We start from the raw sequence: 27,751 nt of genomic DNA on the forward strand, positions 1-27,751 counted from the left end.
CCTCCTGGGAAGCAAAGAGCCCCCACTCTTTTGATCTTCTGCAAAATATTAAAACCTCAGTGATTCTTTCAGGCTTGGTTGTTGAGTATTTTTTGTTGCTGTTGTTTAATTTTGTTTGTTGTACCAATAAAGAAAAATATTTGTAGCTCAGAGTTGAAATGAAAGCTCTTTGGTGCTCTCTAGCTTGATTGTTTTCTTGCAGATGTTTCATTATCCAAGATAGGTAACATCATCAGTGCCACTAGCACTAACCAAGCTCAGAGGCCACCAAGGATCCCTAATTTGTCAATTGTATTCTTCTTCTTTGATGCATACTGTTTTCTTTTTCTTTCTTTTTTAATAATAAACTCCCAAAGTCATTGTGGAAAACCTCAAAATTAAAATAATAATTTAAAATAAGTTAATAAAATAAGTTAAATAAACTCAGAGCAGAACCCCATGGTTTTATCCAATAGATGCCTCGCATAGTCCTCGTTTGCAACCCTGCAGATATTTTTCCAGCCCCTCCTTACTCAGGGTCAGCTTAACAGGGCTGCTGGCAGGCTATCTGTGGATAAAAGCAGAAAAATAATTAGGCTTTGTCACTCTTATCACCATGGGGTAATCCTTAACCAACTGCTTTTACCCTGCTTTTTAATCTAGTTCATTCTTCATTCTCTTCCACAGCCCCTCTGCTGCTCTTCTGTTAATATATATAGACAATAAACTATACAATTATTTTGTTTTCTCCTCAAATGAATTCTCTAAAAAGTCTATAATTCCCATTTGGGGGCTGAGAAGTGAATTTAAAAGGGATTTTTATGGGCAGTTTTTTCCCATGTGAAGACACATGTATGGGAAAACATGCCATACAAATAGAGAGAACCCTTTCTCTGTACTTCAGTCTCCTGTATATGGACTCTCAAATGACCAACTGTGTCTTTCAGGAACAGTGAAAGTTCCTACAAATCTCATTCCTCTTACATGCTGGCCATCCTGATTACCAGAGGTTATAATGCTATTTAAAAAAAATTGCTTATATTATCCTGTTAATATATTTGGTCATGGACTACATCCCCGAAATCAAAGCTAGCCAATTTAGAAAGACAGCAATATTAAGTTGGATCAAGATTCTGAAGCAGCTTAGAATACAAATATAATAACTGTGCAATGTCAAGCTGCATAATAAAAGCCTAGAGGCTGTGTTGTGCTTAAGAAGACCAAGGATAGTTAATTTACTGTGCCTAAACACAACACAACAGTCAACAAATTGGATTATTATTGGATCTACTATAGTCTCATGCGTCTATTCCATAGATAGTATCCACAGGGATTTTTATTATCTGGGGATGATTTGAGTGAAAACAAAACCATTACTTCTTGTGTGATTCCTCATATGGCATCATCTGTAATTAAGCAACAGTTGTACAAACCAGCTGGCTTTTTTACTTAGCATATGGTTGAGAATTACTACCTGGAGTACACACTCTGGGCAAAGTGATATATGATGTTATTGCAATGCTTCTCTATTTTCCAATTATCTTCCTGTTTGAAGGAGCTGACACAGCAAGGGTGTTGTTAGCCTTCAGTTGCTGAATGAATGCTGTTCCCCCCTACTTTGTTTGTTTAAATTGGCATCAATCTTTATTCCAGAGGGTGCTTAAATTTCAGCTGTTGCTAGAGATGAAGAACAGCATTTTAAGTAATGCACACACATTCATATGCAGCATATAAAACATATATTCTTAGATATAGTTGCATCCTGAATAGAAACATTCTGATTAATATATGTTGAAACAAAAACTTAGCTTGCTTTACAATTAAAATAAATCTCTAAATTAGAATTATAGGTTTAGAAGGTGCCTTGAAGAATATCTAACCCAATCCTTTGTTTGCTCAGTGCAGGAATCCTAATACTCATTTAAAACACAGCTGTCCGACCTTTGTCAGAAAACCTCTAGTCATGGAGCGTACTCCATAACTCCAGAAGGCAATGCTTGATAGTTCTCACAGTTTGGAAATTTTTTATTTCAGATATGGATTTTTTTCTGTTAAGCTTCCAACTATTGAGAATAAATTCACATTTTCTTACCTAGGACAATCCTTTGAGTATTTGAAGATTGCTAACATGTCTCCTCTCAGCTTTTTCTTCTCTAAGTTAAAATACTTCATTTTTAAAACTGTTCTTCACAGGATTTAGCCTACACACTCCTTATCATCTTCATTACTTTTCTGTGTACTTTTTATGGTTCTTTGATAATCCATCTTATAATATGGCAACCAGAACTGACAACATTATTCCAGAGGTAGCCTGACTAGTGCATCATAGAAAATAACTTCCATTTCCTATGAGCATGGCATTATACCATTGTTGATTCAGCCCAAGACTGTGATAGCTCTTTTGATGAATCTGTGATTTAACAAGACTTTTCAACTGCCAACTGACAGCTTATTCTGTCTACAGCCTGGTATTTCATCCTGAACGGGTTCAAGGTTGACTCAGCCTTCCATCCTTCCGAGGTCGGTAAAATGAAGACTTAGATTGTTGGCGACAATATGCTGACATTGTAAACCACCCACAAAGTGCTGTAAAACACTATGGGGCATTATATATAAATCTAAATGCTACTGCTATTGCTAAATTATAATCCAGTTTTGATCCTTTGTTTTTATATTAGATTTCTATTTTGTCTTTACTTTGTATAGCTCAGGTTGGTGAATGTAATACTCCTACTTCCTATTTTCCCCACAACAGCAACCTTTTAAGATGGGCTAGACTGAGAGAGTGTGATTTTGGAGTCCTTGGTGCTCTCTCAATTTGATTGCTTGCTTGCAAATATTTTATTACCCAACTAGATGATGTCATCAGTGCTAGTAAGTGTTGGATTTCTTCCCTATTTATATGTAATAGCTTTCCCTGCTATTGTTGGTAGTGATGTGATTTTCTTCCTGGTAATTTGTTGATTAGAGTATTGGTTTTAGCTTGTCTGTTTGTCTAGTGTTGATCCCTGCTTATTTGGGTGTAGGCTGCTAGAGAGGATATATTCTGGTACTTTTGTTTCCTTCTTAGCTTTTTATTTTCTCTTGAATGGTATGTATATGTGGTTTATTGCCATATGTCTATTGCAGACTGATTTGTTTGAATACCAAGCTTCCGGGAATTCTCTGTTTTTGGATTTAGCTTTAGTCTAAGATACTCACACTTTCCCAATGGAAATTATGGTTGGGTCTGTCCATGCATTGTGAGATTGTGGTTGGCTCAAAGTCATCCAGCTGCCCTAAACTACTACACCAAATAAGCTCTATGTTGTGGTTCATTGAATGCTTTAGTCAATGGTGGGATTCGCTGGTTTGCACCACTTTGGTGAACCGGTAGCTAATTTTTTGTTGCTCAGGCCCAGAATGGACTTCTGGAAGCAGTATCCACACAGAGAACGGGTTGTTCCCATATTTGAATCCCACCACTGCCTTTAGTGCAATGTGATAAACATGGCATAAAATAATATACTTATAATGAAGTTTATTTTTAAAAATAATATTTACCTTGTATATACTGGGAAAACACTCATGTTATACTTGCAGAAGTAGCCTAGACTTCAGTCTTCACAGAGTTCTATCTGGAAGAGTTGGATCTGGTTGCACTGCACCAGATTTCATATTTTTTTCCAAAAATGGTTGTGTATCTCCCATCTTAAATTATGTGTTTCATACACATAGATGAGCACTAAACAGGCAACCTATTCAACAGGTATTTAAAATATGCATTAGAACTATTACATGATGCACATTGCAAGAGGAATTTTTAGTAGTAGATATTGTGCAAATGATGTATAGATAAACAAACATGCAAGTGATATGGACTGAAACAAACAAATATACCTTTTTTCATCTGCAGCTAGTCCCTGATCATACAACTTTAGAATGTAGAGAATGGGCTGCAGATGTAGTATGCTCAGAGGATGTTTTTTAAAAAAATAACTAACTAACTAACTAAATTAGATGTGTTTTGTTCAATTTCAGGTTTTTTTTATTTCCTATTCAACTATTAATATGGTCTGATTCTGCCCAGATGTTGTAGAATCAGACAAAGTCAACTGAACGCTACCATCTTCTGTGAAAGTTATGAATGAAAGCTATAGAGTGGTTAGAATAGCTGAGCACATATTTTACAGGATGGTAGTGACGATACTGAGTCAGATCACATATTTCAGAGTCATATCTGGTTGCACTGATGATGTTACCTAGCCAGGTAATGAAATTTCTGCAAGAAAATAACCAAGCTTAAAAAACATCTAGGATCCACAATTTATCCTTGGGCTACAGTTACTCTTTTCTATTCGTATATGTAGGCTTTATGCAAGAGTCTTTCCTTTTCTAAAATATGTTCCTCTGAACATTGAAATATTTTCCCATGTTGCTTCTTGTTCCTTATAGAGTGAGTGGTACTAGATGCATTATACCTTTTTGTTTTCAGACAAATAATTAAACCATTTAACTGAGCATATTCTGCCCCATCTAGTTTCAACATAATGAATGTCTCCCCTTCAACTGTGCTGCTGAAACTGATCAGGTCAACATGGTAATTCAGCAGGACAAATTTTTTTAGGACTCCTTAAAATAATGCAGAAAGATCGGTTTCACACCCTTGGTGATTCATCACCACATAGCCTGAAGCTCTCAGGGATTGATTATTTTATTTTTAAATGTAATTTCTGGCTGCAAAAATTCTTGCCTACATTCCTTTAAGCTTTGCACTTGCATAATAGTCCACAAGAATGTAAGCAGACCACAGTTAACAACAACGATAAGCAGGATAACTGACTGATGTGTCTGTGACAGATGCAAGGTTTTCGCTCTGATGGCTCTCCGGATTAAAACCCCAATTAAAATTAATTCCTGAAAGAGTCTTTCATTCCTTAAGTGGCATTGCTTTGAAAAAAGAAAAAATACCCACCCCCAATCTTAGGCTGGAATTACTGCAGGATATATTAGGAGTTGGCAAACAATGCAGAAAAGTCAATTCTCATGGAGGATGGATGGATTACAATAATACATAATACTTTAGTATTAGAATAATATGAAGTTGCCCTTTATTTATTATTTTCTAAGTGAAAATGAAAACGGCAGAACTGGTGTGAAGTCCAGATAATTTCCTGCTTTTGTGTTTGACAGGCTTCGATCTATAACACCAACCAGAATCAATACAACTGCCTCTCCTGAAGTTTTCTTCTCAATAGAAGGTCAGAATGGTGGGGGAGGGGAGTGTTACTTAAATATCTGTAGTGTGTATTTCAGGTCTTATTTGGAATTGCCAAGTGATGAGATTTCTATTGGCATGCATTTCTTTTTATGCGATGCAAATAGTTCTATCCACAGGCATAACAGGCTGAACTGAGGCTATATTTCAACCTTTAAGCATCAGATTTCCTGCCTACAATAGCTAGAAGTTTTTAATAAACAACTTTTAATAAAGCTGTTTTGACATAGAAGAATTCCTGCCACAATACTGGTTTACTGAGGGAGTGGACAGGAGGAGGGGTGGCAAAGTAGAACTTCATGGGATTCAAGAACTAGAAAAGCTTCACCTGCCTGATTTTCAAGATAATTGATAACTTCCTAATTTGCCCACTTTCCTCTTCCCTGTCCTGCGGTTTGCTATGAGTTTTCCAGTTCAATTTTTATTAAAATCAACTAGAACTCAAACCATAACAGTGTCAGAAATTGGCAAATCCTTTTTGTGGGACAGCCCTCTGGGGAATCCAGACCTGTTAGTTAGTGTAAGGTATTATAATTTTAATGCAAAATAATTACAGGATGGGCAAAGCTGCCCCATACGAAGATAAGAGTCTGGGGGCACGTAGTGTGTTCCTGTGTGAAAGAAAGGCATAAAGAAATTATCTCAGATTAGCAACCTGAGGTAATTCTTAATTTTCTATCTACAGCCCACCGCCCCCTTGTGGTCAAACGGTCATGAGATGCTGAACAGACAGTGCCTTTGGATTTACAGGTCTAATAAAACTTAAAATATTTTAAAATAAAATTATTTTGAACATACCAAAGCAGCAATAAAAGTCTCAGAAGGGACTTAATTACTTTTAACTGCTACCTGTAGAGGGTTGGCTTAACAAAAAAATATAAGCTAAATTTCATCTAGAATCCATTATTCCAGCTTCAAGTTTAGAGATACACAAATCTTTAGTTCAGTGAAGGTTTAGGTGAAGCACCCCCCCCAATTCAAAGATATTTCTTGAAGAAATATGGCTGCCAGCATCCTTCATTTCTATAAGCAGATGTGGCTATTTTGTTCCGCTTGTCTAATTATCTCTTTCACAGCTTTCCCCACCAATTCCAGGTCCCAGAATGGTCTTCTGAAAAATATTTATTCCCAACAACCAGTCCTCATTTAATGACCATCCTGTCCAACAACTGTTCAAAGATAAACCTTACTACTAGTCCTTGCACTTCTGACCATTGCAGCATTCCAATGGACACATGATCAAAATTCAAATACTTTACAACCAGTAGGACAGGATCCTGTAGTTACACAATCACCATTTGCACATTTCACAACTGGCTTTTAACAAGCAGTTGATGAAGAAGCTTGCAGTAAAAAAAACCACAAATCATGGTCATGTCCCACATCACATGATGTCTCACTTAACAATCACATCACATATCTACAGAGTTACTGGTCCCAACTAATCATTAAGTGAGGACTACATGTGCATGTAACATTTGCACAAAAACCATTCTAACACTTTTGCAAGTGTTAGAAAAGAATATGTGAAATAAGGAAGAGACAAGGATAGGCAGTGAGGAAAGCAAATCACTCTCTCCTTGTCTTAACCAATAGAATAGTGTTTTTTCCTCCACATAGTCTTCACTGGGGCAAATGTAAGTCATTTTAGGCAGGACTGCTATATCCAGAAATACTATGGACTGTAACAAGCAAAGAGAGGGAGCGAAAAAGAATCTTTCTCAGGGGATAATATTTCTCTTTGTGGTGCCCATATTTATAACAGCTTAAAATGCCACTCGGTTTTTTGAGGGAAAGATAGGCAGGACTGGCTCAAGACATTTTGTTGTCTGAGACGACAGATTGGCACTCCTTCCACATATAAAAATTGCTGGTTGAAGTTTCTTCGTTACTACTATAGATTATAGATCAAGGGTGCCTACCTATCAGCTGAGAAGGAACAACAAGAAGAAATAGGGGTTTGTTTTTTTTTGGTACAAATTGATAACCAGTACTGATGTCTCTGAAGAATGATTGGGATGTGTTTACAAAGAAAATACTGAAATAGTTGCTACTTAGCTACATAGACATGAGGGAGAATTTGGAGCACAACATTTTTGGATGATTTGACTGCTATAACAAGCTGTTTTAAATCTTATCATATGTCTGTAATGCAACACCATTCTCAAAATTTGATATAACTGACATGATGCTACATATATGGGGCATGTTGCAACAGAAGGTAATTTTCATATGATCGTTGTCCGCAGGAAATCTCAGAGATTTTATTTCTAAAATGAAAGCCATGGACGTGTTAGAAGAACTTTACAGGGACTGTGGATGTCTTGCTCAAAAATAATATTTCTGAATTATGGACTTCACATTCTCACATTCTCTCTTTGATCTGAATACACATGAATCATCCCTTAAATGCATTTAATTGTATTTCAGACAACATATATTTCTGCTGAGGTCAATCACACTTTAGGACAAGCAATGAGTCATATGAAAGGCCTGATTTAGCCCAATCAAGTGAGACACATGACTCGAAAGATTCCTGAAGGTCAAAAAGTAGAAGTTTGATCTTCCTCCTGATTTCATTACTACTTTGTAGTAGTTCTTTTCTTCAGATCTCTTGACTGAAATCTTTTACACTTGGAAAAATAATGAGCCTGTCGGTAGGGTGGGCAAGAAGTGGCTCTGAGTGCTGCATTTTAATTTTAACTTTAACCTATGAGGAAGCCCTTTCTTTGAAGCAATCTTCAATCAGTCCTCTTTCTAATACAAAAGTATCAGTGAATGCCTCTATCAAATGGAGATGATGAGATAAAGCTCATAATGGAGAGATAGCACATTCAAGGTGACAGTGTTTCATTATCATACACTAAATTAATGTAGTATTAAGAATTATTAGATCATTAGGACTATAGCTCATATTACTGATTAATAGACTGCAAAATATTACTTTGTAAAACAAAACTGCCTTTCTCTTTTTACATGTATTGCAGGAGAAAAATAGCACAGCTGATCAGATATAATTAGCTTTTGTGGTATGCCATTGACAAAGTTGCAATAGATATTTTTAAGGGGAGAACTTATTTACTGTATCCCCAATAAATTTCTTGCCTACAACACTCAAAATTTAGGTTCTGACCAAACAGGAGAGGGTTCTGAGGGCTGCAAAAGGTTGTCAATGGGCAGTTTTGCATTCCTGATTTGAATCATAATCTGTTGAGTAACACAAAATAGCTAGCTGAAGTGTAAAGGTGAACCTTTTTTATGGCAGCTGTTGTATGTGTGTAATAAAGTTGATGACTATGAATCTTGCTGCACTACTTTATAAATCTTCAGTCATGCTTTACAAAGTGCAATGATTCTGCTCTTATAACATGTTAGAAGAAAATCAGATACCAACACGAGGAATCCAGCCATACTGAACAGAGGCAGAAAGTTATCAACTTTAACTGGAGCTAGTTCCAGATGACAGCTGCACCAAGATTTCCAATCTCAACTCTCTAAGCCAGTCCAGAAGCATATAGTGAGTAATGTTTTGAAGATTGTAGAATAATCAAAGAGGGCTGGATGGATCAGTGGATGAGAGACTCCTATCTTGGCCATAACATAGGTAATTCATAAACAGTATCTGTGCCATATCAGTACTGTATCCCAGTCTGAAGTCAAAGGGAAATCCAGATAATTCATTTCCTTCAGAGTCGTCTAAAGTTGTAGCCCAACTTTCTCAACAATGTTTCCTAGAAAAAGAAGTTTGGAGATGTCTTGGAAATTTTCAAGTGATAATTTCTTAAGGATAGGTTGGGCCTATTTTAATCACAACCTCCTCACTCATTACTATTTACTGTCATTCAGTGATGAATGCACCACTATTTAGATTCAGCCAAGTGGGTCTTCTTAGCCAATCAGCAATAACATGGATCTAATAAACAAATGTCCATCTTCAGAGTTCTGAAGAACCAATCTTCTTCCTCAGAATCAACAGGCTAAAATTCTTTCCAGATAACTATGCCAGGACATATCTTAGCCAGCTTAACAGGACCTTTAATAGATGCATTGACTAGACCTCATAGCAGCCCTTCAGATTATCCTGTGACCCATCTTTCCTAAGTGGGACCAGATAACCTTAAATAGGGTTATAGATAGCCATCGGCAAATGCAGAAAAGCTGAAAAACTTGGGTTGTCCATTTTAATGAAGGTTGTTACATCTGTTTGTCTCTCCAGCAGTGATTCATTTCTTCTACTATTGCATCTTCTAAAATCCCTTCAGGATCCATAAGGAAGAGAGACAGAGAGAGAGAGAGAGAGAGAGTTCTCTTGACAATGTGTCTGCCCAGTCTCCCAAGATCATTCCCACATGCCATTACAGATACTCACCTTCCTGGTATCGCAGACCATGAATAACTTGGGTCAGGTCCATGGTAGCAATGAACTCCTAAGACCAGAACTACAATATCAATTTCATTTGTTCCTTGGAGCCCAACTTCACAAAAGTAATTAACATCCATTTCTCTGTATAACAGATATCTGAAAGTCTCTCTTGGAAGACAATAGTCACCCCCATCCTTTAATTCAATTTTATACTATCTCTTTTTTGTTTAGCCTACAAAAAGTGAGTTGCACATTTAAGTATCATTTCCCCTTGCAGGATCTTAAACCTGATAAATTTCCTTGTATTTTTGGAGGAAATGGACCACATTTTCTCCCAAAATGCTAAACCTATCTCCCCAGTTTTTTTTTTTTTTTTAATAAACCACAGCTTGGTAAGAAATACTTTAGTTCAGCTCTGCAAAGTTGTCAACATTGTGGGAACAGAAATCTGGAGTTGCTTTCAAATTGACAGAGATTTTTTTTCTGGAATTGTTCCAAGTAGAATATTAGTTATTAAGCCAAGGAATGTAAACTTAAAGAAAATGCATGCAAGTACATTTTCTGATACAGAATAGACTGCTGATTTCTCCAAAATTCCACCTCTTACATTCTGTGATTCTATATGGTGAATTCTTGGATTGAGCAGAAAATTGAATTAGAAGACCTCAAAGGTACTCTATGATATAATCTCCTTCAACTCAAGTTCAATTTATGGTGATCTCATAGATACATCCATGTAGTTTTCATGGCAACAATACAACAATATTTTTCTTCTGGTAACCTACAATCTCTTGTAGAAATTTCTTCATATTCTTTTCTGTGCAAAAATATACATATAGTTTTAATTGTTAATTATCTAGGCCTGCACTGGAAAAGATCAGGAAACATGGTAGTCAAAGAGGAGACTTTTTCTTAGTTTAAGAATTGAATTAATTAAAACCTGTTGTTTCACCTTTTTTTTCCCTTTTGGCACTGTAAATTTGCAAAATGCCATTGTAAGAGAACAAAGCAGATTTCCCAGAAGAAAGCATTTGTTCTTGCAGGAATATTTCATTAGGCTAATTTTTTGTCACTAGGAAATGCAGTTCCACAATCAGCCCATCACTGCAAAGTACATCAGTTCTCATTTTTGTTGATTCTACTGTTGCTGGGTCATACTTCCCATTCATTAAGAGCTAAAAATATAACCCCATTTCTTGTCATCTGGAAAAACTTACGCTGTTCAATTTTGTTAGTGAGAGGTGATTATAAATGCACCAAGTTCACCACAGGTATTACTACTTTACTTGCATTATCTCAACAGTTCAGCACTTTAAAATATTCAGCAAGGGAGAAAAATTGGGTTAAAAGCAGCTCTGAACTGAAGCTTATTGGAAAAGGTTAACTGCCAGTGATTACTGCTCCTGCTGTCATATTACTGAATTGTACTATGTAATACACAGATGCCAAATCCATTCTTTTGACAATAGAAGCAGAGAGCTGGCTGGAGTATGAAATTAAATAAAGAAATAAAACAAATTTAGAATGTAAAAGTATCAAAATGTGACATATATTTTAAAAATTATAAATATCAGATTTTTTTATTACCTTATTACCTTATTCTCAGGTTTTACCCCCATTCCATTTTTCCTTGATAATCTAAGAACAATTCAGAATTGTAGCATAAAACCAAATAGAACCACTGAAACAGGAAGGAAGAGTTATTGGGAGGGAGCGGGCAGGATATTCAACAAAAGAAATGCCATTTACTCTGAATTAGATTAAAGTCTGGATTGCTTTGCAGAATGGAGAACCCCAGCAAAAAAGTGACTTTGAAGAGTAGATGCTGCCCAGCTGTCTTGAAAAAAGTCTGATCATATTTCACAAAGACTATTGTGGAATGTTGGAACTGGGGGATTCTCTCTATGGAATGAGACAAACAAGTAACACTCGGTGTTCAATTAAGTTAGACGCCAACTTTGACTTAGACTCCCCCCCACCCCTTATTTCAGATTTTTTCAAACTTTTGTCAGCAAAGATACCCTAACAGATGTCAGGTGACAGAGAGGCTCCTTTTCTGTTTCTACATTATCTTCCACATCTAGGAACAAAAAGAAGGATCAGAAATTGGAGAAAGTAATAACCAAAATAAGATGCTCATTTTTAGTTCTTTCATTTGATTATGTATAAATTATATTCAGCCATTCAGGAATATTTGTGCCTTTTATAGCCATGCAAAAGCAATATGTTCATGCACACTCAACACTTTTAGAGTCATCCCAGGGCGAAGTAAGTCCTGTTACTCACAGCTAGGTTAATTAAGATATAGAGTCTGGCAAACCTACGTTCCCCTCTGATTGCACAGAATTCACACAATGCTTTGTAGTGCCAGGTTGTTGCATCATGCACATGCCCAGTTTAATATTAATTGCTTGGTTGAGAGAATGCGCTGAAAAGGTCAATCAGTCAGCCCCATCACTTAATCCAATTCCCTTACTCAGTAAAAGAGCCTTGGGAAATGAACAACCAACATCTGTTTAAACCTCTTCTATGAAGAATTGTTGTGTCCTGAGGTAAACAGCTTTTACTTTCAGGGTATTTTACCAATGGCTTATTCAAATTCTTCATCCTTATTCATCTTCTCCTGTCCAAATTCTATATCTTTGCTTCAATGGCATTCAAGATTGCCATTCTATGTAGCAATCTACATTTTCCTTGTAAAATATCTAGATTATTTGAGATTGATTGCCACTCCAGATATTTTTTCATGGAAAAGTGATCCTTAAATGAGGTAACAATTTAACTGGATGCAATATTCCATGTATCACATGAACAATACAGAGTCTATTGAAATGGTTATACTGTAGAAGCCTACATGTGGAAAAGGTCTTTTAAGCCATTGAAATCAATCACTGGTTCAGTTCAGGAATCCAAATTGAAGCACTCATAACAAATGTTATCCAGTAGATATCTGGCAAAGGGAGCCCACTTATAATGAAGACTGGGGGGAGAGGAAGCAAATTAAAAAAGAAGGATAATACACCACCAAGAAAGCTGTCAGAGCATCGGAAGCAGTATAGAAGAATTTATTGATTGTATAGCTGGGATCATGATTTTAGACAATTGTGATTATGTTTAACTGGCGAACTTTTAAAAATTATGATCTATTCTATCTATTAAAATAATTAGAATACTAGAAATATATGTTTTCCATTGGCTGGCTGGCAATATGGAAGTCTAAAATATCTGCAGGGCTCCAGGCAAAGAAGATTAAAATTTATTTATTTATAGCCGTATATGTGGTGATTCTGCTTGTTTTAATTTTCTTGTCTAATAGTAGAATATAATGTTCACATAATTTGATCGATGACAATGGCTTGCAACATTTTGCAAAATATATTGATGTATTTATATTTAGTTCCAGCAATTTCTCACTATATCATTTCCAGCTCTATGCAATCTTATAACTACTGTTATTCTGTTTGAGTGTTAAATCAATTGTTCTGAGCGAATAACTTTGTTTTTCCTGCTGAACCTAATTTTTCAAAATTAGTTTTAAAAGTTAGAAAGGAAGAAAATGAGACAGGAGCAAACATGCATTTACAAATTAAGTATCCCAGCTTGGTGCAAATTTTATCTCTCCTCCCCGTCTACTAAACCTGCAACAATAAGCAATTGTACAATAGAAGAAATCTCAACAGGGGCTCAGCAGATGAAATGAATGCAGGGCAGAACCTCTGCTGAAAATATTTCTCTGCCCATGTAATTGCTTGCAGCCATCCTTGTGTGAAAACCCCCATCAGATTACAGGATTTGCTGTATGCAAATTGAAGGCTAAATGCTTGGTAGCACCTTTCAATTCAGCAGTGTTGGAAATGAGTTTTTAAAATAGGAAATTAGATGAGTAATATTTTAGTCAACAAATATGGGGAAATTCTGCATAAAGATAAGAAAATTATGCATGGAAACTGACTTTGAAAGCCACCAGTGAGCAGTTGCAAAATTCTGGTACATGGCTATTCACAAAAGCATTGCATTTTATTCTTTCCACCTTTTTTTAAAAAACCCTATAGAATAGAGTTATTGAATACAAATTAATTCAAGGTCCTTCCCTTTGCAGTTTTCTTTTGCTTAAAGAGGAAAAAAGGTGCTAAATGAAAATCCAAGCAATTAGCGAGATGGTTAAACAACAGTGTTTATGCAGAAATTGGGACATTATTTCCTATAGATCTATAATTAGTTGGAAGAAGCTGAATACGTCTGTTCAATATTGTCCAGTTATTGTTCTGGATGTGGCAGTCTCAGTACAAATGAAAACAACAACAAGTACAAATGAAAACAACAACAACATGTGCCCATTCCATCAGTCATTGGCATTTTTACACAATTATTTGTGCTCAGATCATGGGTCCATTAGAAGACACATCTTCATACGCTATAATTTAAATAGAAATATAATCCTGGAATTGTAAAAAAAAAATGCCTTTTTAGTTTAAGGTGCAAGATCGTTTTCTTCCCATCTTAACTAAGCAAAACCAAAACATAAATGATCTCTTTCATCATTGCACCTTCCTCCCATCTGTGGTACTGTGACTTACGTTTTGGTGGGAATCTGTTTCTTGACCAAAGACCATGCAAAGTCTTTAATATATGTCATCAGGAGTACCTTCATTCAGCAACTTGCCAGAGATCCTCTAATACCCACTGATAAAGGAGAATGTATGTAGCTTCAGGGATGAAATGAGGGTTCCTTGGTGCTCTCTGAACTTGGTTGTTTTATTGCAGATGTTGCAGATTCAAGAGAATGGTCTTGCATAAATTAATACCAAGATTAACACCAGATAAACAATCAAGGAACTGCCAAACCAGCTAATATTAAACAACCCACAGAATCTCCAAGACCACTCTTACTGACACTGACAAGGCAAGCCAGTAGAATATAAATTGATAATAAACCCCAGTCCTTACTAGCACTGATGATGTTACTTAGTTTGGGAAATGAAATATCTGCACAGGAACAAACAAGCTCAGAGAGCACCTAGGATCCCTTTATAGACTGGATCTATTTAAATCAACTGGACTTGAGATAATTAAGCCTAGTTATGTCTCATGAATTTTAAAGTAGTCTCAAATCAATGGGCTCAAACAAATCTAATTGTCTGATGCCTTGTGACCACTATGTTTTGATGCATAAAAAACAATGAAAAGAAAAATTGAAAAAAGATCCAAGAAGGATCTGATAAACAGCCACTGGACTTGGACTCAAAATATGAAAAGACAAAGTCTTATCATTTGGGGGTGGGGAGAAATGATGGAATGTATCCTAAATTGTCCTTTGCTTAATTAAAATCACCCTTCAAAGAGAAAGTGAAATGTAATACATTTGGGTTGTGAGCATCAAAGAGGATGCTTAGGAATGGCAAATGGAAAACAATGCTTTGGAAAAATATGTTCACAAACATATTATCTGTATTAAAATTTGTAGGGGATTAGGAAATGATTTCAAAGTACCCCATTCACTTTCTAACCTTTGAAGCTCAACAGCAGTAGAAGTGTAAGTGCATTTCTTACAAATGATGTAGAGACTTGTAAAGATGATGGCAAGATGAACTTAGTGTCTGTGGAGATTCTCAGTCATCCAGGTCATAGTTGTGCTTTTTCAAAAGGCAAAACCCACCCAAGTGCCTCAAGAGCTCTCAGCGAAAGTGCTAATGACCAGATGACTGCAAAGTAATATGATCCTTCCAACCCCCTCCGCTCCTATCAGTGTTAATCCTTCCATTGCCCCACCATCCTACCAGAACCCAGGAAGTTTCTTGGATGAGAAGCAAAATGTTGTCTTTTTCTTCCTCAGGTAAAAAAAAAAAACAGTTCAATTGCTTTTGAAGAAGCACCTTTCAGACAAGATGAACTTAGATTTAAATATATGCACAAATAGTCCATTATGAGGTGGTACATTTTGCTAATTCTTTGGTCTCCATCTCTGAAGCTGAAAGTTCATCAGATAAACATTTGGTTGGAAACCAGCTCAACTGAATTATTATTATTATTATTATTATTATTATTATTATTATTAATCAATTGCAAAAGGCAGCCTTATTAGGAACTGCTTCCATCCTGCGACGATACCTGTAATACCATCAAACATCCACATCTGCCTATCCCAGGTCCTGGGTAAGGACTCGATAGGTAGACAAAATGCCAAATCCAGTCTGAACATCTGGCTGACTGTGCGATGATCCATAATAATAATAATAATAATGGAAGAAAACCCTATACCATTTCAGATAAATGGTTGTCCAGTCTCTTCTTAAAAATTTTCAGTGTGGAGCATTCACAACTTCTGGAGGCAGGTTGTTCCACTGGTTAATTGTTCTAACTGTCAGGAAGTTTCTCCTTAGTTCTAGGTTGCTCCTCTTTTTTATTAGTTTCCATCCATTGCTTCTTGTCCTACCTTCAGGTGCTTTGGAGAATAGCTTGACTCCCTCTTCTTTGGGGCAATCCCTGGGATACTGGAACGCTGCTATCATGGCACCCCTAGTCCTTCTCTTCATTAAACTAGACATGCCCAATTCCAGCAACCGTTCTTTATGTTTTAGCCTCCAGTCCCCTAATAATCTTTGTTGTTCTTTATGAGAGAGATGTATATCATAAAACATGCTCTTTTTATCCTAAGCCCAGGGCAATACAATGAAAAATATTAGGTTGACTTATTTATACTTACAAAAGTGTGCTATTTCCAGTATAATTAATAACCTGCTCCTGAAAGCACTACTTAACCAGATGTTCAAATTGTCAAGTTCCTAAGCATTTTCACTCTACTAACGTGTTACTAAATATAGTAACAGAGACAGAATGAGGCATTAGAAAAAAGAATGCTCTTGTACAGATGTGATTTGCTTGTTACATTCAGTACATTTAAAAGAAAACATCTGTAGGTATCACGGAGTTCATGTCTAAAACAATAATGTATCTTTTTAAGATATAACAAAATTCATAGAGAAAAGCACCCCTTAGTAGGGAATATAAAAGAACACAAAGTAATATATAATTTACAAGTTAACAAGTTAAAAGGAGAATATTATTTCTTATACTGCAAACTAATAATCTATATGTAGAACATAACCAGGATTGATGACCGCACCAGTAAATACTACACAGAAATTCCCTAATACTGAAGAGATGGAATTAACAACTGATAATCCTAGAATCTGAGCTCAGGATCATTACGTTTAACTCCATATTCAGCATAAGAATCCAATTAAAAATACTCTTAACAGTAAGGACTTTTCTTATTAGGTATAGTACCAGAAAAATCTGATAACCAAATCTGATAACATACATTGCATATACTAACAGCAGGGAGGATTGTATTTGCTCAGCACTAGAAGAATGAAGAAACACCATTAGACAAAGAGATAATCAAGAAGATATTGGACAGTTCTGAAATGGACAGACTTACATTGGGGATCAAAGAGAAAGAAGATACAGAATATTTTCAAACATGTTTATTTTATTAATAGTTGGAAAAAGGTTGTAGAGACTAAGAATGCAACTTAAGGAAACAAATTAACCCAGACAACACAATGTTTATTAAGCACTAATCAAATGTAATAATAGAAAATTAATAAAAAATTTTGAAAAAAATATTCTTAACAGTTGACCAACTTTTTTCTGTTGTTTGAACAGCTCTAACAGAAAACACTAATTTCTATAGTTAATTTGTTTCACTATCCAATTTCTCTTAATGTAAAGATTGTTTCTCTCATTCAATCAGAATTTGCCCTTTTGAAAAATCAATTTATTATTTCATATTCTGCACACTGGGACAAGGAAGAAGATAAATTGACCTTCTTCTGTTTGACATCCTTCAAATTCTTAAAAAGTGCTATCATGTCTCTCTTCAGTCTTTTTCCATAAGACTAATCCTCAGTCTCTACTTATGAATGTTTGATTCTATTATTCAGATTGTTCTCATTGCTTCTTTGGACTGCCCCTGTTTTGCAGAATGATGGCCCTATGTGGAAGTTTGCTCAAAGGAATCTGATTAATGCAGAAAATGGTGCTGCTATTATATCCCTAGATTTAAAAGCTACATTTCTATTGTTGCAATCTAAATCATAATCCTTGTGATTAATTCCCCACCACCACTAATAATAGCTTATATCTTTAGATGACAATATATACAGTTCAGGGTTGAACTATGGAGTAGTTGGTGCTCTCTTAGATTGTTTTCTTGCAAATGTTCCATTACCAAACTAGGTAACATTATTAGTGCTAGTAGGAAGTGGGATTTGCTATAATTTATATTCTTGGCTTGTGCTGTTAGTTTTGGTGGGAATAGTCTTGATGGTTCCTTGATTGGGTTGCTGTTAGTTTGTTTATCCAAGATGGTAGTTTCTTGATTGGGATACTGTTTGCTTCTTGTTGGTGGTCTAATATTAATTTCTGCATATTCATGCTTATACTTGTGCTTTGGATTTCTGTTTTTAAAGTGAGGAACTGTGCATTTATCTTTAGTAAATTTCATATGATTAGTTTTCAGTTCATTTCTTCACCCTAGTTTGAATTTTGTTTGACTTTTGGATATTAGCTATCCATATCTACGGCACTCACAAATAATGATAAGTATTTTCTCCACTCTTAAGTCATTAATGAAAATATGAAACTTTTTGATAACTATTTAAGTTTGATGAGAAACCACTGATGATACCAATAATAATTATGGAGTAGACAGAATGTTCATAGGCCATCAAAGTATTCACTAGATATAAAAAGTTAGAAGATAAGGAGAACATTTAGTAATCCATTTGAGAAGATTCAAGAATAATTGAAACTCATTATTTAGAGGCCCTTGTTCTTCACTTGAGAATGATTACTTTTAGTTGAACAAATCATCTAAAATTCTCTGCTATGAACATGCACCTATTATATATAGATATTTTATATTTTATTACAGGCATTCTTCCAGACTTCTGATGATGAAATAAGTTATCAAAACAAAGCAAATATAATTGAGAGAGCTTTGAAAACAAGTTATTCGAACGCAGGCCCTCTGGACACTGAATTTTCTTTGATTTCTGTGGAAGACAAGTTCAATGGTCTGAATGTCTTGAGTTACTAATCAATATTTCTAAATTCTCTTGTCTGATATGTTTTTACTTTTGTTCCTCTGCGTCTTCCTAATTTTGATGATAAAATCAATAATATGCCACTGTACACAAAAGGAATGGAAGTCAATGAAGAACAGTCTTCCTAATGAAGCCGTGGTGGCACAGTTGTAAAAATGCAGTATTGCAGGTTAACTCTGCTCACCTCCAGTTGTTCGATCCTGACTGACTCAAGGTTAATTCAGCTTCCTATCCTTCCAAGGTCAGTAAAATGAGGATCCAGATTGTTGGGAGCAATATGCTGACTCTAAGAGTTAGAGAGTACTGTAAAGCATTATGACGTGATATATAAGTCTAAGTGCTATTGCTATTGTTAATCATATAACCAGTATCATGAATTAATTCAGAAATACATATTTCTGCTATGTTATATACTTTGTACTGTACTGGCAATTGCACTTTGAGTTTATATAATTCTGCACAACTAGCCATCTTAACTGTATATTGTGGCAGAGTCCTCTAAACCTTTTTGTAAAATATTGGAACTACTATTTCTTTCAGTATCTAAGCAATTGGGGGAACATGTTTTAATGGTAGGATAAGCCAGCCAAATTTTAATAATCCCCCTTTCTTCCATGAAATGTAGAATAATATTAAGACATTGTTTTGATAAAAAGTTATAGTATAATTCAGGAAGTTTGAGGCTAGCTCTGGAATTTGGACTGTAGAAAATTTCATCACAGATTTCTTTTCAGAGAATAATGGGATCCATCAAGCTGGAATCCATTGCTGCACAAATGGGCATATGATTCCCAAAATGATCTCAAAATAGTTTTAGTTCAAAAATTGTATGCCAAAATCAAATTATTCAAAAAGTTGAATACAAAATTCATACCATACGGAAAAAATGTGGTCACTGTTGTAACAAATATTTTGATTGTGTTGAACACAAAAGTGAATGAAGATTTTCTTGTTTTACTAAAAATTGTGGAATGGATAGAACTTTGATGAAACTTATAGCATATATATGCTATTAATTGATCTGTGCACTTACATTCAATACAGAAAAAACTGTGGTTAATTTCAGAGCCAGGAGAGACATTTGACAATTCATAATAAAATCTCCAGTCCTGAAATCTTCTAAACTCCATGTTAGCTCCAATTTATTATGATAACACACAAATAAATCTTATTAAGAATTCATTTCCTGCAAATATATCTCTATCCTGGCCTCATATGGACCAAAATGTTTAAAATTTTTACATGAACCTTATGTGGAATTATTGCTTCTCTATTGTTTGAGCTATATTTGACAAAGTTGCAATAGAAGTCATCTAGGAATGTAGATGATAGGAACTCACCATATGATTCATTAAATCTGCATTTTTCTTAATAGTAGGTAATCCCAAAGCTGAATCCCAATAACTATCATGTTATGAAACAAGGACACTTACCTTTGAAGTCTGAATTACAAATTTAATCATCATAACAAACTCTTTGAGATTTGGCATTTGTACTGAGTTCCTCCAAATACTATCTTTTAGGCGGGAGACCTTTAAACTATCTTCTTGGATCTTTCCCACAAGAAAAGATGTAGGAAGGTATATAATCCAGGTCAGATTTTATTCCTATTTATTATGCAATATGGACAGTATATATGGTATACTACCTATATCAGTTTATGCATTTATGCCCCAATGGGCTGGTCCTAGTCCTTGGCTTGTTAGGAACCACGTCACACAGTTGAAGATCAGTGGTGGATGAGCGACTAAAACTGAAACCATCCCTTCCTAGTCCACTGAAAAGTTGTCTTCCATGAAACCAGTCCCTGGTGCCAAAAAGGTTGGGGACCTCTGCTTTATGAAACACAGGGATTACTGATATTCATCTTATTTTATCCATTATGCCTGGATATATATAATCCATACTGGGGGTAGTTGCAGGTATTAGAATATATAAGTGGATATGTCCAACAATACAGAAGAGACACAGATTATGGTTGAAGGATTTATTACTTACAATAGATGGGGGAAATGACTTGGATAATAAAGAGCTGTCAAAAAATATCAACATGCAGAAAGGTTAAAAAGGAAGAAGATGGTTTTTGGGAGATCCAAGAACTATGTTCCAGAAAAAAGAAGCTGTTCCTGTTCTAATCTCTTTAGCGAGAAAGAGACAGAAAGAGACAAAAAGAGAGAGAAAGAGAGAAGACTGCCCACCTCAGATTGTATTCTAGGTGGTTCACAGCAACCAATAAAAGGAGCTGGATGAAGTTGAGAACCCTAAACCTGTCAAGTCTACAGACATATTTCCTTTTTATCATGACCCTGGATCTTTGTTCTCTGTTCCAATTACCATTAGCTTTTGTATGCAAACCTGTTAATCAGAACAAAAGGCAATTTTATATGAAAAGTGGCTCACTCTCATTACTATATGCTCCCTGGAGATTGAATCTCATTAGTATGAGAAATGTGATCTACGGCAAGAGCACCAGAATTGGAGAAGGAAGTTGGGGGGGGGGGGAAGAGAGAGGAATGCTGCATTCTCATTTAGCAAAATAGTTACATATTGACTCAAAGAAACGGCTAGTTTATAAGTGATAACCATAACTATGGCAAAATCCTTAAAAAACAGCGCTGATCATAAAATTAGCTGAGGGTTCCCATACACTCATTTCATGATTTGTTTGCAATCATTAGATGACTGACAATCTGTCTCGGATGTATCAATGTATCAATATATTGAGATTGCAAGTCTATTGACGGCTATATGTTTAGTATAACTTTTAGGATTACAGCAATTTTGAAAGGAAGCCATGTTTTCTGTGGACAAAATCATATCCACCAGCCCATACCATCCTTTTGTAGAAGCATCAGTCCCTGCAGTGGATGCCAATACATAACTGTGATTGGTTGTAAATTGAAGGATGCACAAGAAATGCTGAATACTCAATTCTCAATTTACAACCAAAATGGAGTGCAAAATTTCTGTTGCTAAGCAAGATAGCGAGTTTTTCCCATTTTTAATGTGTGCCATTGTTCCCACAGTAAAAAATGACAATAAAGGTTGTCTGTCTGTCTGTCTGTCTGTCTGTCTATCACCTTATGACCTTTCTCACAACAGTTGTAAGTGAATCACTGCAGTTGTTAAATTAGTAATGTGGCTGGCCTCTCCATTGACTTTGCTTGTCAGAAAAATGCAAAATGTGGGGCACATGACCCCGGCACACATCAACCCTCATAAATATGAATCAGTTGCTAAGGATTTGAATTTTGATCATGAGACCATGGGGATGCTGTAACAGTCGTTAAGTGTGGGAAAGTGGCCATAACTTACTTTTTTCAGAGCCATTTTAACTTTGGTTACTAAGTGACCTGTTGTAAGTCCAGGATCACCTATACGTGAATCTGCCGCAAATGGGAAGACCAGTGCAGCATAACAAAGCTATCCATATTTCAGATATGATCAACATCTGTATTCATATTCTGTTCCTCTTCCTCTTTTTGCTTTTCTTCTTGTAAAGGCTTGAATACAGATACAAGGGATTATTTTCTTTCCATTCTTATAAGTTATTTCTATAATTGGTTAAAGAAAGGGAAATTTAAATCTGTGGAAACATGATAAAAGAACATCTGTAAAGTATTTTTTTTTAAAAAAAATCAAGCAATGATGGGTGGAACTTCTGAAACTTCAAAAAAATGTTGAAATAAAGACACAAACAGTGTTTTTATTCTAAATTTCTGTATTTACACCATTTCTCCCAGTGCTATGTGAAAAAGAGCCATTTTCGTCAGATGTCACTGTGCTTACATTAGTAACAAATCTTTAACACTTGAGTATATTAACAAACAAAATTAGCAAACAAATATAGAAGACACTGCTGGAATATACTGAATATTCACATATATTCTTGAAACAGCAAAAGTAAAGTATTCTTTGTAGCAAAAGCATTATGGGCAGGTTTATTCCTTTTTTTAATGGCAAATTAACAATCATACAGTAACACACCGTTAATATTTTTTCATTTAAGGATGATATGCCTCATTTTTAATCTCAAGCCTTTTTCACTTCAGGCACTTATAAAACAATAGATGAATGTTCAGACCCTCAAAACATAAAACTAGCTGTTGCAAAGGAAAATTCTGTATATTCAAAATGCACTGAAAATATATCCTCACAGCTTTTTTCATTTTTTTAACACCAAAGTATTTTCATGATGATGTATATCAATTTTTTCACATTTTTCTCTTATTTTATATTTTACTTGATTCCAAATATTGTTCTAAGTGGCAAAATATAGCAACATGGAAGCATAGCACAAAATGTCCACAGGTTTTTACAAACTGTCAAAAAGACAGGCTTACAAAAGCTAGTTTTAATTCAAAAAATAGATTTTCACTTTATTTTGTCCTGCATTTCTTCCTTCTAACAAAAATAATGAGAAATTAAATTATTAGAAAGTATGGAATATCTGAGCAATCATTTATCTTTAATTTTTGGGGGGGGGGGCTGAAATTGTACATAATTGGGAGCAGTTAATAAAAAAAGACACTTGGCTAAACCACTCTGGAGAAATTGACCATTCCACAGACAAACATTTCCCCTCCCCACCATTAGCTGATATAAATTATAAATACAATGCCTCATAATAATATAAGGTATATATATGTTAAGGTATGAGACAAATGTAACAAGGTCTCTCAGATAAATGAATGAGGAATGAGCATAAAGTTTTGTGCAGAACTCAAGAATGACCAATGAAGTCATAGAAAAACAGTATTTTAGTGAACAGACATTTAAATAATGATCAGAAAGAAAACAAGGACTAGAGTAGAATAGATTCCTGGCTCACTGCTTATAACTGATAAGTACTTGCTTTCTTCAAATTAAGGGAAATAAACAAACAAACAAAATATGGCAATGGGATTTTAAATTAGAAAACAATCAATGTTATATGCTAGAAAAGTATCTCTTTGAACAACACTAATGGTGTAATTTGATGAGCAATTATTTATAATAAAAACTGGCTAGGATACTTGATAGCCAAGACTCATTGCTTGCCTCAAATATGATTGTCAAATAATGGATAATCCTTTTGTGAATATAACACTTGAAAGATAATGGCAAAAAAAAATATGTATATATAAGGCCTTCCAATTCATTGTCCATCTTGCTAAAGGCACTGAAAAACAAAATAAGAGTCCCTCCATTTGAAACATAGAGTTCCGTAATGTAAGTCTCTCTATATGAAAAATTCCTTTATTACATGGGCCGCTGACTTTTTTCTTCAACTAAAGAATAAAAAGGTTTTCCCTTTTCTGGTGTTTGTAATCGGTTCAGCCTGGCAACCTGAGATGGTGAAGGTGGTACATCATGCCTGAAAGGACCTTTGGGAGTGGCATAATTAGGGTCCTGAGTTTTCTTATGGGAGTCATAGTTGTTGGGCCCTTCAGAAGAAGTCTTTTTTTTCAGCTGTTGCTCTCTCCGCCGATGTTCCTGACGGAGGAGCTCTTGTGTTTCAAGCAAGACTCGAGCATTGAAGCCGTGGCCCCCGAGGTAGCCGTTCCTAGAGCCTTGGTAACTGGAGTACCGAGGGTTGTCTTTAGCACTTTGAAAACCTTCACCAGGAAGATAGTTCTGTTCCCAAGAATCTTGAGATACAGAGCTGGCATTTTTCCGACTTTGTCTAAAAATAGAAATATATATATATATATATATATATACACTTATGTAAAAAGAGTTACTTGCATTTTAAATGTGTATTTTATTCTTATAAAGCTCTGTTTTACTTTATGTTGTACTCATTCTATCTTCAATAAAGCCTTTATCCTATATGATCTTAAATAATACATAAATACATAAATTAATAACATAAATTAATCACAAATAAGTGTTTGTTATGGTTAGATAGCAATAACAATAGCACTTAGACTTATATACCACTTCACAATCCTTTACAGCCCAGTCTAAGCAGTTTACAGAGTTAGCCTATTGCCCCCCAAAATCTGGGTCCTCATTTTACCGACCTTGGAAAGATGGAAGGCTGAGTCAATCAGAATCGAACTCCTGAAGTGAACAGTGAGGTAATCTGCAGTACTGCATTTTAACCACTGTACCATGTTTGACTGGTGGGCCTCAGGAAGTATCTATTGGCCAATGTGAAACTATTATAGTCTCAATGTTTGCCGTGGTTTAGTCGTCTTTTAGGGACCTGGACCATAAGCTCTTTCTTTATTTTTTACAATCTAAACTACAAAGTGAGCCTCACTCTGGAGTGAGTTCCATTGTTTAAGCATTATTGCCAAGAAAGCCATCCCAAAATGAGTTCAATATACTGGAATAAGAAGAATTGTACCAAATCAATATGACATAAATTGATGATCAGCAGGGGAAGTTTGCTTTTATTGTTTACAAAAATAATGCTAAGTATTTAACTATTTACACCCTTTATATTTCCTGACAATGATTACATTATAATGCTGAGATTGTTATGACTTCAATATATGAGATCGGCTTTTGGACTGGAGCCTTATCTTTTGCAGAAGATGTGATTGTGGATTAGTTAGATGCATTTGGCACATCCTAACATATTTAATGGCAGGTCTTCTATACAATCCAGCTGCTCTAGACATAACTGATCAAAAGCAGGATATAAAATATAAATTGCCCTATACTTTTGTTCCAAATATTTTTTCTTTCCTTTATTATACCATTTCATGTTGTGTGGATACCAGTCTAATCAACATTTTCCTCTCCCTTTTCTTTTTATTTATCACAATATCCAAATCTAGTAGAATTAAAGTCTGGCTATGCATAGAAAACATAAACATATTACCCGTAGAGTTAATAACCCCTAATCCTTAATGAATGTGTACTAACTTGGATTTTTAAAATGGGACTAGATAAATTCATGTAAGAGAGGACTGTCAATGTCTTGAAGATAGTATTAGACCTAGATTCAGCATGCCTTCAAATAACAGGGCAATAGTAGCAAGAGAAGAGATGGTCTCCACTTGTTGCCCCAGCATTGAGTAAACCAGTTTCAGAAGCAAAATACTGGCTTAAAATGGGCTTTGTCATGTTGCAGCAGCTTTCTTTGTACATTTTATGTTCCATGTTTCATATAAATAGCCAGATTTTTAAGATTAAGATATTTTCTAGTCAGCATCTGCATGTTATTATAATAGGCTAAATCTGGAAAATCTAAACTGGAATATGACAATGATTAACAGCAAATAGCATTGGATAAAATGAGTACATCTTAGAAGAACACTGACCTGATAATTCTATCATGCTAGATTCTTATGAGATGATGACTTTTATTCTCTCTTCTGCCACCTAATGTGCCTCTGCCTAGTTTGGCTTGGTTAAGACAACCAGCTATTCTTCAGTGTAAAAGTTTTTTGAATATTATGGTATTGACATCTAGTATGATTAAAATAATTAGAACTTTCAAACCCCTTAAAAGGTGCCACAAACTGGGACATTAGTATGCATAGAATCAATTACCTTGATAGCCAAAGGCCTATCTTTTTTCTTGGCCTGCAAATTCAACTTCTCTCAATAAAAATGGTTTACAATGTATTCAACTATCTGAAGCATTAACCAAATGACTGGCCGCAGTCGGAAATCCTCAGTGGAACAACCTGCCTCCAGAAGCAGTAAATTGCTCCAACACTGGAAGTTTTTAAGAAGAGACTGGACAGCCATTTGTCCGAAATGGTGTAGGGTTTCCTGCCTGAGCAGGGGGTTGGACTAGATGACCTCCAAGGTCCCTTCCAACTTTACTACTATTATTATAATGGGAAGGATCTATGTTTTGCAAGATGGAGGCCATTTACTGCATTCAAGAAAGTGACAGGAGAGAAATTCATTTAATTTGCATTTTAATGGGTGCTTAACTCAATTTGTGTGCCCTGAACCCATTAAGTGTTGCAAGTCAGAAATGCATTCAAAATTGTGTACATGAAAGAAAAGTACATGCAACAATCACCAGACTAAGAAAATGTGCATCCAAAAACATATGACATTCAGTTGAACTGCTTGCAAAAAGGTGGAGCTATGAAAAGAAGCTACAAGGTCCATGTATTAGAAGCATATATAAAAAAGGCATGTACATTTAACGTGAACTGTTTAAACACTTGCAAATGGAATCAGCCATGGAGAGAACACATTTAAATGAATAGTAGGAACGCTATAGAGCACAAAACAATCCCAGAAGCAGGAGTATTCTTAGGGCAGGATTAAAAAAAAAGGCAAGATGATGCTCACAAATGATTGTGATCACTCATAAAAGCAGGCAGAGCTTCAATCACTTTTTTTTTTGTGGCCATCTTGACTTTTTGGACCGTACCTAGCAGTCAGCCCTGCCCAGATGTAAAAATGAGTATTTCAACCCACATTCTATTATCATTCATTTGAATGCAGTCTGAAACAACAGCCTAACAGTTCATGTAGATGTTCCATGAATAGGAGAGCTAAGTTTATCATCTTTTGAGCCTTTTAAGTGATCACTCCTAAACCCAGAGGCCAAGCATCCTTTTTCTTTGTGTTCCCAAATCCTCTGTACTCAGGTGGCTCAAGAGAGTTGCATTTCCCAATGCTTTTTCTACTTGAGATAATACAACCTTTTTTTCCTTAAAATTAGAGGAATAAATAAAAGATGGGCAATAGAGACAGAGATTGTTGCTAAATATTCTGGTATTAGATAAGTCTGAGTCCTTTGATGATGCTAAAAAGAATTGTAAGTAATCTATGAGGGTTTTTTCTCATGCAAAATATTTCAGGTGATCTGTTACAATTGTGGTGGCCTTGTTTTTCTATCCATAAAAGCTGGTATAATAATTTCTGTGCACCTGCATGTAACACAATGAGATTGTGAAGTGTTTGTCTTTTGTATCTAATGTGGTCCTTTTGTTTAAGTTTAGGTAAGCCTCTTAGAATAACAATGCTTCTGAAGCTCTTCATGAAATGACTTATGGTAAACTGAATGAGCCCTCTGAGTATATAATGCTAACAAGGATTCTAAAATACATTTTTAAAAAAGTTTCTGAATTATATGTT

At 35.3% G+C, this 27,751-nt stretch overlaps 1 protein-coding gene across 7 annotated transcripts in view; it reads right to left on the minus strand.

The window, feature by feature from the left end:
* Positions 1-332: 332 nt before the first annotated feature.
* LOC120310748 (partitioning defective 3 homolog) overlaps positions 333-27,751 on the minus strand; it is a 449,365-nt gene continuing 421,946 nt past the window's right edge. For 5 of the 7 annotated variants that reach the window (XM_039349526.1, XM_039349525.1, XM_039349522.1 and 2 more), the window contains one exon: positions 22,413-24,374. In XM_039349526.1, coding sequence (XP_039205460.1) covers positions 23,951-24,374 — 424 coding nt within the window. In that variant the 3' untranslated portion in view covers positions 22,413-23,950. Of the gene's footprint in view, positions 548-1,453; positions 1,657-3,522; positions 3,717-22,412; positions 24,375-27,751 lie in introns of those variants that run through there. The other 2 variants (XR_005557451.1, XR_005557452.1) reach the window with 2 other exon arrangements.

This window comes from Crotalus tigris, unplaced genomic scaffold (genome assembly GCF_016545835.1).
Source record: "Crotalus tigris isolate CLP2741 ecotype Arizona unplaced genomic scaffold, ASM1654583v1 scf7180000018287.699579, whole genome shotgun sequence".
Classification (NCBI taxonomy): Eukaryota; Metazoa; Chordata; class Lepidosauria; order Squamata; family Viperidae; genus Crotalus; species Crotalus tigris.